Source organism: Bubalus kerabau, chromosome 18 (assembly GCF_029407905.1).
Source record: "Bubalus kerabau isolate K-KA32 ecotype Philippines breed swamp buffalo chromosome 18, PCC_UOA_SB_1v2, whole genome shotgun sequence".
Taxonomy (NCBI): Eukaryota; Metazoa; Chordata; class Mammalia; order Artiodactyla; family Bovidae; genus Bubalus; species Bubalus kerabau.
In genome coordinates this window covers 37043172-37056134 of record NC_073641.1, presented here as the reverse complement: position 1 = coordinate 37056134, position 12963 = coordinate 37043172, and the positions used below count along the sequence as shown (strand labels likewise).

General features: G+C 40.7%; 1 protein-coding gene across 3 annotated transcripts in view; it reads right to left on the bottom strand.

Annotated features, from left to right (window-relative positions):
• FYB1 (FYN binding protein 1) overlaps positions 1-12132 on the bottom strand; it is a 99666-nt gene extending 87534 nt beyond the window's left edge. For all 3 annotated transcript variants that reach the window (XM_055554739.1, XM_055554737.1, XM_055554738.1), the window contains exon 1: positions 10956-12132. In XM_055554739.1, coding sequence (XP_055410714.1) covers positions 10956-12090 — 1135 coding nt within the window. In that variant the 5' untranslated portion in view covers positions 12091-12132. The remainder of the gene's footprint in view (positions 1-10955) is intronic.
• Positions 12133-12963: the final 831 nt, after the last annotated feature.

The window sequence follows — 12963 nt, the reverse complement described above, 5'->3', positions numbered from 1 at the left end:
ATTTACTAGTTAATATAGCAGTTGGATTCTCCAGTGTATGGACTTTTTTTTCTTTTTTGTTTCTCATATGTAGGAAAAACAATCTATTGCTCTAGATGGTTCTCTGGGCTTTAGAGCCATGCCAAACCATCATGATTATGCTTCAGTTCACTTTAGTCGCTCAGTCGATTATGCTTACTCTTTTAATAAAAGGAGAAAGTATTTTCAGGTATTTTTTTACAAAATCAAGTAGCTGGATTTCTGCTCCTGAGGCATATTTTGCTTTTCTGGAGCTATTCTTGTGTTATCAAAGTTAATTCATTTTGTTTTGAGAATAAAACATACATGCACAAAGAGGTATTTTTTGCATTCGAACTCATCATATTCAAAAATAGCTATTATCGGGAGTTAAAAAAGGAGCCTTCAATGGCAAATGAATATCATGAAATTCCAATTCTTTGAAAAAAATATAAAGGGTTTCTTTGGCTTGGATTGGAAATTATTTTAGCAGATTATATGAAGCAAGAGTTCTCTTGTCCAGTAACTGGACTGAATGTATGTTTGTGCCAATCTTCCTATCTAAGGTTTTTAAAAACTTTTTAAAGTGTAAGCACAATTGAAATTAAGGAAAAGCTTGCAGGTATTTGATCATGAGACTCATATATATTTGTATTTGACTCTTAGCTGTGACTTTATTTTTTACCCCCTTCTGTCCTCAAGTAAATTGCAATTTCATTTTATTGCTTTTATCTCTATGGGTTGCATGTTTAACTTTTGCCTGTTTTATTGAAATATAATTGACATACAGTACTGTGTAGGTTTAAGGAGTCCAACAAAATAATTAGACATATACAGCATGAGAAGATTACCAAAATAGGTTTACTGAACATCCATCATGGAGTATATATAAAAATTAAAGAAATAGAAAAATAGTTTTTCCTTGTGATGAGAACTCTTAGGATTTACTCTCTGAACAGCTTTGCATGCTTATTTAAAGAATTAAATACTATGGACCACATTTGTTATATATTAAATCATTTTGTATGCATTTCATACTTTAAGAGTAAGTGAGCCAGTCAGTCATTATAAAACAATATATTCATTTATGTTATAAGTGGCCATAGCTTTTCTGATCTAGCACATATATTACGTGAATGCTAATATAATGTCAGTTGGTTGTGCAATATTTCCATATTTTGCTTTGTTAGTGGCTTTAAAATATGCCAATTTCTGCCCGTTGGTCACAGGAAGAATTATTATATCAGGGTAAGTCATGGCATGTTGCTTCAAACTGGGTTTTACCGAAATTTCTCTTCTCATAATGAGGAAAAGCAACAGTCTGTCTTACAGGCACGGTGACTATCACTGAAAGGAAACTTTTCCCTGTGAGTTAAATGATAAGAATGGATAACTGTGTCAAAATTAATAGTAAAAGACTAGCTGGTGCCTGAGCCATTAAGAATGAATTTTGATGCCCCAGCAAGAAAACAGGAACGTCAATATTCTGAGGGGACTTTTACTGGTGACAGTGGCCCTGGAGAGGGGGACTCTGCCTTCCCCAGGAGTCAGCCCGGTGGTCTTTTCCTTTTCCTGGTTCATCTTCCTAGCCAGTATTCAATTCCTCTCTTAGTCTAAATATAAACTGATTGGATGTTAAGGCTTAAAATATGACTGCTCTCAGGGTTTTGTAGTTGGTAGAGGTCAGACGCCATCACTGTCTGAGGGAAGCCTCCATCGGGTAGCCCCCTCACCCTTCTTGATTGTGTCCTGAAGACTCCCCAGAATAGGAGACTTGGTGGGGGGTAGGAGGGAGTGGTCATGCAAGTGTCCCTGACCAGTGAGCCCAGTCCAGAGGGTCCACAACAAAGCTCTCCACAGGCACTCAAAGTCACATGAGTTTCCTTTCTGTCATCTTGCTGCCTGTCTTGCCAAGGGGTGAACTTCACAAGGTCCCTTTGGAAATACTGCTGACTCCTGGATTATAGCTGAAATACTTAGTTGGTATTGAACAATGAGGGAGGGACTTACAGGATGTCTCTCTTCTAATTACCAAATAAAATAGGAAAAATGAAATAAGGCAAGATAAACATTCTCCCAAACTCAGTTGCAGCCACTGCACAAGAAAAGGAAAATAACTTCATTGAATAAACTTTAAAAATTAGTGACTAAGGAAAGAAACAGAAGAGTCTGGTGCCACAGGAGGCAAGTGAGGCTTCCCACTTGTTATGTGGGCTCAGAAGCAAGATGGCGTGGTGGTGGTGATAGGGGAGACAGTTATTCTAGGGAAGTCTGCGGATGCTCCCTAATACACTCCAGCTTGGAGAAGTGGAATGAAGCCTGGGGAAGGTCAAGGCAAAATCTATAGTATGAAGCCCTAAATACCACAACAGGATTTTCCCAGAGACAGAGTGGGGAATGAGTTGCTATGGTTGGCCTTGCCTGTGCACATGCTCTAAACAAGATGTCAGAAAATGGAACAGCATTCCTGTCCCCCACAAAGACTGCCCTCAAGACCAGCACAGCTCATCTTCATTTTGCAGTGAGCTGATTAAAAGCAATACTCAGAACTCAAATCACAGCTCTGAGGGGAAGAAACATTTATCACACTGGATTAAAGTAGACGTATTTGTCATCCATGAGTTAGATCAAAAGAAGTGGTGACCCCTCCATGTACATGGACCAGAAAATCTCTGAGAACTAAGAGGAATATTATCTCAGAAAATACTGGTGATAGAATGACTGACACAGATACATCTTGGCTAAATTTTAAACCTTAGTAAAGACAGAAATTCCTTTGGGAATCCAGACAGAAAAGCAAGTCATTTTCAAAAAGGGGAGTTCAGGGCGGTTTCATATTTCTCTACTGCAAAATTATATGCCAGGATATAAAAACAAAGACCATGAAGATTGTTTATAATAGTGTTAAAAATATTGGATAAAAACACCCAAAGCATGCTGTTATAATACAGCATGGAATAGGTTATTCAAGAGAACAGGGATTAGACTGAGGAGCTGGTTTATTTTAGAAGAACAAAAGAGGTTTAGACCTTGGAGAGGAAAGACCAAGAATGAGAAGATCATAGTATCTGATTCAGCTTTTTCAGTAATAGCGTGATGTTTCAGAGGAATTGTCCTGGGATGTTTTTAGGTACCTTGTTCTTAGATTCCAAGCGCAAAGCAGTGTAGTAATGCTTGAGGAAATCCTGCTGTTAAGGGCCCACTCAGCCTCACACTTCTTAAATGTGCTTGAGCATTGAATCCTTTTTCATGCAGTGGTTAGGATCAACACACACTGGTATTAAACATTTTTCAAATATACAATCTAATAAGGTGATTTTAAGAGAATACACATGAAAGGAGAGAGAAAGAGAAGAGACATGAGAGTTTCAGAGTCTGAGATGGAAAATCTTGCCCCTCCTAGAAACAAGTGACTTGCTGATGAAAATAACCTAAGCACCTTTTGGTTCCAAGTTAGTGCAGAATGGATTAGTTAAAGTGACACAAACGGAGAGGGAGTGGGTCAGCCATATCATTAGCCCTTGGTTATTGCCCACTGGCACCCTGGCCTTACCCCTTCAGTTGTCAAGATGATGAGGGAATCATTCTCTCTCCCTCTCTCTCTCTCTTTTTTTTTTTTTTTTTTTTGATATTTATTTATTTGACTGCACTGGGTCTTAGTTGCGGCATGAGGGATCTTTGATTTTTGTTGCAGAATCTTTTAGTTGTGGCATTTAAACTGTCAGTTGTGGCATGTGGGATCTAGGTCCCCAACCAGGGAATCTGCCCCCCTATCACTGGGAGAATGGAGTCTTAGCAACTGGACCACCAGGAAAATCCCTGAGCTGATCACTCTTAAAACTAACATATGGAAAGACGAGTTTTAGTTTCTCTCTAGCTTTAAAAATAAGACCAGAAAAAGGGTTGGATTGAATGTTTCCTGGTAGGTTTTATTAACCCCTATATGCACACCTGCAGTCCAGCTAGGGGTCCTTAACAACTCACACTTTGCTGTGAGGCACACACATTGGTGTCTTGGAGGAAGGTCTTTCACTACTAGCTCAGGAACCAAAAGGAATCAGAGAAAAGGTTAGTTCAGAGAACATTTTGATATTTGGATTTTTTTTTTTTTAAGTTTAGGCTTTTGTACCTTCAGTGATTCTAAAGAAAAGAAAAACTATTCATCCCATGCTCAGAAAAGTAACAGGTTATATTCAAGCTATGGTTACAAGTAAGTAACGGAATAGATATACCTAATGGGTCATTTCGTATAGATAAAATATTTATTTTGTATTGAAGCTTCATTCAATTGAGAATAATTCTATTGCAATGTGTTATATAGTTTGTTAAAAGTAATTGTTAAGCTATAGGGAGTATTCAGTTTCACAGCAATCCAAGTCTATGCTCCTACCAGTAACGCTGAAGAAGCTGAAGTTGAACGGTTCTATAAAGACCTCCAAGACCTTTTAGAACTAACACCCAAAAAAGATGTCCTTTTCATTATAGGGGATGGGAATGCAAAAGTAGGAAGTCAAGAAACACCTGGGCTAACAGGCAAATTTGGCCTTGGAATACGGAATGAAGCAGAGCAAAGACTAATAGAGTTTTGCCAAGAGAACACACTGATGATAGCAAACACCCTCTTCCAACAACACAAGAGAAGACTCTACACGTGGACATCACCAGATGGTCAACACCGAAATCAGATTGATTATATTCTTTGCAGCCAAAGATGGAGAAGCTCTATACAGTCAGCTGAAACAAGACCAGGAGCTGACTGTGGATAAGGATCATGAACTCCTTATTGCCAAATTCAGACTTAAATAGAAGAAAGTAGGGAAAACCACTAGACCATTCAGGTATGACCTAAATCAAATCCCTTATGATTATACAGTGGAAGTGAGAAATAGATTTAAGGGACTAGATTTGATAGACTGCTTGATGAACTATGGATGGAGGTTCGTGACATTGTACAGGAGACAGGGATCAAGACCATCCCCATGGAAAAGAAATACAAAAAAGCAAAATGGCTGTCTGGGGAGGCCTTACAAATAGCTGTGAAAAGAAGAGAAGCAAAAAGCAAAGGAGAAAAGGAAAGATATAAGCATTTGAATGCAGAGTTCCAAAGAATAGCAAAGAGAGATAAGAAAGATTTCCTCAGTGATCAGTGCAAAGAAAAGAGGAAAACAACAGAATAGGAAAGACTAGAGATCTTTTTAAGAAAATTAGAGATACCAAGGGAACATTTCATGCAAAGATGGGCTCGATAAAGGACAGAAATGGTATGGACCTAACAGAAGCAGAAGATATTAAGAAGAGGTGGCAAGAATACACAGAAGAACTGTACAAAAAAGATCTTCATGACCCAGATAATCACGATGGTGTGATCACTCACCTAGAGCCAGACATCCTGGAATGTGAAGTCAAGTGGGCCTTAGAAAACATCACTATGAACAAAGCTAGTGGAGGTGATGGATTTCCAGTTGAGCTATTTCAAATCCTGAAAGATGATGCCATACAAGTGCTACACTCAATATGCCAGGAAATTTGGAAAACTCAGCAGTGGCCACAGGACTGGAAAAGGTCAGTTTTCATTCTAATCCCAAAGAAAGGCAATGCCAAAGAATGCTCAAACTACCACACAATTGCAGTCATCTCACACGCTAGTAAAGTAATGCTCAAAATTCTCCAAGCCAGGCTTCAGCAATACGTGAACCGTGAACTTCCAGATGTTCAAGCTGGTTTTAGAAAAGGCAGAGGAACCAGAGATCATATTACCAACATCCGCTGGATCATGGAAAAAGCAAGAGAGTTCCAGAAAAACATCTATTTCTGCTTTGTTGACTATGCCAAATCCTTTGACTGTGCAGATCACAATAAACTGTGGAAAATTCTGAAAGAGATGGGAATACCAGACCACCTGATCTGCCTCTTGAGAAACCTGTATGCAGGTCAGGAAGCAACAGTAAGAACTGGACATGGAACAGCAGACTGGTTCCAAATAGGAAAAGGAGTACATCAAGGCTGTATATTGTCATCCTGCTTATTTAACTTATATGCAGAGTACATCATGAGAAACACTGGGCTGGAAGAAGCACAAGCTGGAATCAAGATTGCCGGGAGAAATATCAATAACCTCAGATATGCAGATGACACCACCCTTATGGCAGAAAGTGAAGAGGAACTAAAAAGCCTCTTGATGAAAGTGAAAGAGGAGAGTGAAAGGTTTGCTTAAAGCTCAACATTCAGAAAAGGAAGATCATGGCATCTGGTCCCATCACTTCATGGGAAATAGATGGGGAAACAGTGGACACAGTGTCAGACTTTATTTTGGGGGGCTCCAAAATCACTGCAGATGGTGACTGCAGCCATGAAATTAAAAGACGCTTACTCCTTGGAAGAAAAGTTATGACCAACCTAGATAGCATATTAAAAAGCAGAGACATTACTTTGCCAACAAAGGTCTGTCTAGTCAAGGCTATGGTTTTTCCAGTGGTCATGTATGGATATGAGAGTTGGACTGTGAAGAAAGCTGAGCGCCAGAGAATTGATGCTTTTAGACTGTGGTGTTGGAGAAGACTCTTGAGAGTCCCTTGGACTGCAAGGAGATCCAACCAGTCCATCCTAAAGGAGATCAGTCCTGGGTGTTCTTTGGAAGGACTGATGCTAAAGCTGAAACTCCAATACTTTGGCCACCTCGTGCAAAGAGTTGTCTCACTGGAAAAGACTGATGCTGGGAGGGATTGGGGGCAGGAGGAGAAGGGGATGACAGAGGATGAGATGGCTGGATAGCATCACCGACTCGATAGACATGAGTTTGAGTGAACTCTGAGAGTTGGTGATGGACAGGGAGGCCTGGCATGCTGCAATTCATGGGGTCGCGAAGAGTCAGACACGACTGAGCAACTGAACTGAACTGAACTGATAGAGTATGAATACTAAATTCCAATTAGACTTGGTTGGGAAGACAAATTTAAACAACTAACAAGAATATATTATTTCTGTGCTCCAAATAGATAATGTTAAACAGACTGTTCTCTGTCCACATGGTTATTATTTATGGTATTTATGGTGGTATTTATAGCAAAACAAAAAAATGACAATTTTTAACCAAAGGTCAGAGAAACGGAGAAGGATAAAGATTCTGTGGGTTTCATTTATGCTTGATTTATTATTTCATAATATCTTATGTTTCAAGGAGGGAGAGTAGCAGGGAGGGTGATGAGGGGGTCACAGGCTCTGAAATCAGAGAGACAGGAGGACTGTACTCAATGTCCAGGACCAATTTCTCTGCCTAGTCACATTGTGGATTTGGGCAAGTCCCCTAACCTCTCTGAGCTTTAGTTTCCAGGTAGAATTCCCATTTCCATTGGTTTCTTAGGAGGAATAAACAGAAGGCAACGGCACCCCACTCCAGTGCTCTTACCTGGAAAGTCCCATGGACAGAGGGGCCTGGTGGGCTGCAGTCCATGGGGTCGCTAGGAGTCGGACACGACTGAGCGACTTCACTTTATTTTTTCACTTTCATGCACTGGAGAAAGAAATGGCAACCCACTCCAGTGTTCTTGCCTGGAGAATCCCAGGGACGGTGGAGTCTGGTGGGCTGCTGTCTATGGGGTCGCCAGAGTCGGACACGACTGAAGCGACTTAGCAGCAGCAGCAGCGTGTATCTAATATGTAACAAGTCCTCAATCAATAATAAGCATTCTTTTTATTTTTAAAGGTTTTCTTTTTTTTTTTATGTGGACCATTTTTAAAGTTTTTATTAAATTTGTTACAATATTGCTTCTGTTTTATGATTTGGCTTTTTGGCCATGAGGCATATGGGATTTTAGCTTCCAAAACAGGGATTGAATCTGTGTCCCCCTGCACTGGAAAGCATAGTCTTAACCCCTGGACCACCAGGGAAATCTCCTTACTGGCTGATATATTGGACAAAAATGATAAAAGATGGAAGGTAGATTTGGAAAAGAGTTTTAAGGAATTAAACGTGAACCTGGAAAGGAATGAATCAAGTAGAAGGTTAAGAAAAAAGTTCTAGAGTTTTGAAAACCTACAGAGTTAGATGAAGCTTCAATTAATTTGAATACTATGATACACTTTAAAACTCTGGTATTTTTTTAACCTTCCTAAACAGAATGCTAAACTACTTAGTATGGAACCATAGCAGTGTGGGATTAGGAGTCAGCAGACCTGACTATTAAGAAAGTCTCGGTGTTCAGGAAACAAGTGTTCATTTTTGTGACGCATATACAAAGTTAATTTCTGCAGCACTGTTTTGAGGAGCAAAAGTTTAAAAACAATACAAATTGTTATATCAATTAGGTGAGTCATCCATGTACCTGAATATTATGCAGCTCAACAGTAACCTCTTATTAAAATGTGTAAAGATAGGCAGGGATTGTATTTTTATTTTAAAAATACAATCAAAGGATCAAAGCAATGCATACTGAATTTTATTTCTTCAGTAAAAGGCAAGAGGATTAATATCTATATTTATATTTGCTTGGGTAAGCATAAAGAAACTTTGGACAAATATACCAATTAGAAGAGTGGTTTCTGTGGAGACCCAGCAAATGGTGGGGACTGACTAAAAGTGCTTTTCACTGTATATCATGTTATAGCTGTTGTTTTTGAGTCAGATATAATTTCTACTTAAAAAATAAGTTAAAAATTAAATGCTTTTTTAAAATTGTGAATGCTGTAAAGGGGTGTTACTCAGAATTAGTTATGAATTGGATTGCTTTATACTGACAACAACTTGATGTCAATTCAAATTAAGAAGATTGAGTTTTGAATTTATGGTTACCTTGGGGGAAAGATGGGGGAAAAGCCAGCTAGGGAGCTTGGGACTGACATGTATATGCTGCAATATTTAAAATAGATAACCAATAAAGACCTACTGTATTAGGATAGGGACCTCTGCTCAATGTTATGGGGCAGCCTGGATGGGAGGGGAGTTTAGGGGAGAATGGACACACACATATATGTATGGCTGAGTCCCTTTGCCATTTGCCTGAAACTATCACAACATTGCTAATCACCTACACCCCAACATAAAATATTTTTCTAAAAATTCAGAATCCCACCTCCCACCAAAAGAAAAAATAAAAGATTGAGTTTTGATTTCTGGAAGAGGTGGATGAAGAGGGAACAGTTTGAAGCATAATATGTATCAAGGGATCAGAGGGTAGAGCTGGGGTACGTTGATGAGAAGATTTAGAGTCCTACTGTGTCATGGAACACTTGAGCAGTGGGGAGGCACATCAGGATGGGGACAGGGTTGCAAGGAGAAGGAGAAAGAGGGCAAGGATCAACTTGACTTCCTAAGCAATTTTGCTTGAGTCTCTGGAAGCTGTATTTCACTGAAAATCAGCTCCAGGCTGACCTTGCTGGGACTACAGAAGCCAAAGAGGGCTTCACTGGCATTCCAACAGTGCAACAGCAGACGTCTGAGTACCACCATTCAAACCAGGCAGTGCGGTGGAAATAAAGATGGCGGACGTGGAAGAAACCTCTCAAGGATTTCTATTTTGCATCAGGACAGTTTCTTTGACATGAAGTCAGAGCCATAAAATGGTGGTTATGATAGCTCATTTTTACCTGAAGCACAGAAAAATTAAGACAGGGAATTAGAAAGGGTCCTTTAGAAGATTAAAAAAAAAACCCAAACATTTCTGAGTTACGGATCAGTATTAGAATTAGCACATGATGGATGACATATGAGGACATAAGTGGAACAAGACTGACTCGTTCTAGAAAACAGATGATCGTGGGGTTATTTCAAACTTTTTCAATGTGAGTGATTAATGGGGCATTTGATTAGTAATCTGTGGTTTGACATAGAGAATACTGATCTTAGGAAAGTGACATATTGCAAAATGCTTCTACAGGACCAAAATAAAACAAACTACCTTTATACTCAGAATTGCTTTAAATAGATCACACTCTTGGAAGTAAAAAAAGATATATCTAGTAGTGGTGTGGTCACTTGTAACCATCCTTTTCCTTTTCTCATGATAAACAACAATTGCACATTCTTTTTCTAAAGTCTTAATCATTTCAAGCATAAGTGAGCTTCTTTCATCACTCAAAGGATTACCAATCTTTACCAAGTCATTCAGGATCAACTTTTATTGTTTGCCATAGCAGGGTGGTAACATCTCTGATAGAAAATTAAGCTATTTACCTAGGAGGAAAATAATGTGTCCCTCTGTCTGGCTTATTACCCTAAAGTACTACTTAAGCAATCAGGAATGTTCAGAAAACTTTATGCTGACTGAAAAACAACAGCTAAAATATAAAACAGTAAGTGCCATTTCATGAGTCCTTTGCATCTCTTCTTTGAATACTGGACTTAGGAGACACATGATCAATTTGGGGACATTTAAAATCATTTGTGACAAGGTTTCTCAACCTCTGCACGGTTGACATTCGGGCCTGGGTAATTCTTTGTTGGGAGGAGCTGTCCTGTGTACTGTAGGGTTTTTAGCAGCGTCCCTGGGCTCTACTCGCTGGATGCCAGGGCACCCTGCAGCCGTGACAGTCAAATGTCCTCCGGGCTCAGCCACTTGACTCAGAGGTTGGCTCACCTTCTAATGCCTTTGTGGTACTGGAGGGAACACATCTCACTCTAAATTCAACAGAAATGAAATCCAAGAAAGGAAGTAAAGGAAATGGTCATCATTAAGCAAAACTACCTAGTAATCAAATGGATGTATTCCTCCCCAAGCCCCCAAACCAGCCCCCTCAAGGCACTTCCTCACAGAATAGAACTAAGGATTTCAACACTCTCAGAAGTCCCATACCAGAAAAAAGAAACCACCAAGAAAAAGTCATCATAGACACAGGAGTACTTGTTACATTCCTTGTTACAAATTTTGTTACATCATTCCTTGTTACAAATTTTTACCCAGAAGCTAGAACACCCTCTGATGGGAAGCAAAACATATGAAATAACAAAGGAGAAAAGAACTCACTGTTTCCAGAAGTGGCTTTTCGGAATTTCGACAGGTCAACGTGGGGTGGTCTGCTGGGTTTTGGTGGAGGGGGTCCCAGGGTAAACAAGGAAGGCAGGGGTTTCTGCTTGGGGGTCGCTGAATTCTTGTCCCCCTTTTCCTTGTCTTGACTTTGGCTCCAGGGCCCTGTCAATGTCAGCTTCGAAGGGGTCTTCGAGAACTTGGCAGGAGGAGCCCCAGAGGCCGACTCTTCCTGAGTAATTTTGTTCAGGAAGATGTTCTTAGCTGCGTCCATCTTCCTATCTTCTCTTTTCTCTTCAGTATTTTTGGGGAGGCCTCCAGGGGCCCCTCTGTTTGCAGCAGGTTTCAGAACAACTCCAGGAAAAGGAGATACTGATGTCTCACCTCCGTGCTCTTTATTCTCTGGCTCTTCCCTGGCTGGTTTCAAAGGGCCAGACTTGGCCTTGGCTGCCAGGGGGGCCAGGGGCCCTCTCTGTGGAGCCGCAGTCTTGGTGGGGCTCTCATCTTCCTGGGGATCCTCTGTATTCATGGGTGGCTTCTGGCCAAAGACAGGTTTGGGGAAGAGGGGCTTGGGGTCCAGATCTTGTGAGGCTGACAGAAACTTGCCTTTTGCCCCAGACAACTTTGATAAGACTTGTTTTGGTTCATTTTCCAGGGCTGGAGGCATTGACCCCGGCTTGGGGCCTGGTTTTAAGTCATGGTCTTGGTTTACACTGGGAAGTGAAGGTTTAGTCCCAGGAGGCCAGGGAAATGCAGGTTTGGCGTCTTCTTTTGGTAAGTTGATGGGCTTGGGGCCTACAGGTTTCAGAAATCCTGCTTTCACCTCGGAGTCTCTGGTGGCCGAGTTAGCCTGTGGTCCAAACCTGGGACTCACTCCCGTTGGCTTTAGAAATGGGGGCTTGGGCTCCTTGTCAGGCTTTTCCTCGGGAGAAGGTTTCACCCCCAAAGGTGGCTTGGGGGATCCAAACTTGGGCACGTTGCTCAGTCCTGCAGGAGGGCTCGCGTTTCCTTGGTTGTTGAACAAGTTCTTTTTGGCTTGGACTCCTGAGGGGGAGTTTTGTCCCGGGACCTTGAAGGGCCGGTTGTTGACGGAGACCTCCTCCGTGGGGTTGCCCCCGGTGTTAAACTTCGCCATGAGGGACTTCACATCTGCTTTTCCATCCTGCAAGCACAGGGAAGAAACACTCGCTGAGAGACTGAAGTCTCACTTGCACAATTTAAAATACTACACTTTAAAGGTTTCCTGGTTTGAGGCCTTCAGTGTCGCTGATTGGTTCACGAGATATTGTAACATTTTTCTTCCTCTATGGCAAAATAAGTTGTGAGACTTTCTTCAAAGGGGAGGGCTGTGATACACAGACTTTTTTTTTTTGGTTGTCTTAGACTGACTTGGTATTTTTTTTTGTTGTTAAGTCACAACTTCTCTTTCCTTCTTTCCTCTCACTGTTTCTCTAGCTCTCTTATGGGATTTACTCTGAACTTGGTATTTATCTGTTTTGTTGAACTTGAAAAAAATGTGAAAGTGACTAACCAAAGACTTCTTCCATATTTTACAGCTGAGGCTCTTAAAGAGAAACTGTGTTTCAAAAATGAAAGCAAGCTCTTCTGTAAATTTAGGTTGCATGCTTTATACAGCATAGCCACATTTGACATCTCTGTGGTTTGCGAGCCTGTTCTTGTTCATATATATATTTAAGTCCATCTGTTTGCTCACAGGGAGATATGGCAGAAAAACCCACTCATTTTTGTATATAAGCAATAAAGTGAGTTTTGTTCTACTTATCGATACTTATTTAGTGTAAATGATTCAGCTGGAACCAGACTAGCAGGCCGACTGCACTCGTTTTCAAGGGGTATAGGATAGGGTCTGGGACACTGGAAAGGTGATGAGAAAGGGGCTGGAGACTCTCATTTCCAGAAGCTGGTTTCTCCAGTCTCCTGCTACTGTCTTTGTCCCTCTTGTCTAGAATCAGGGTGTTACCTAGGAAAGAGGGTGGGCTGTCACCTT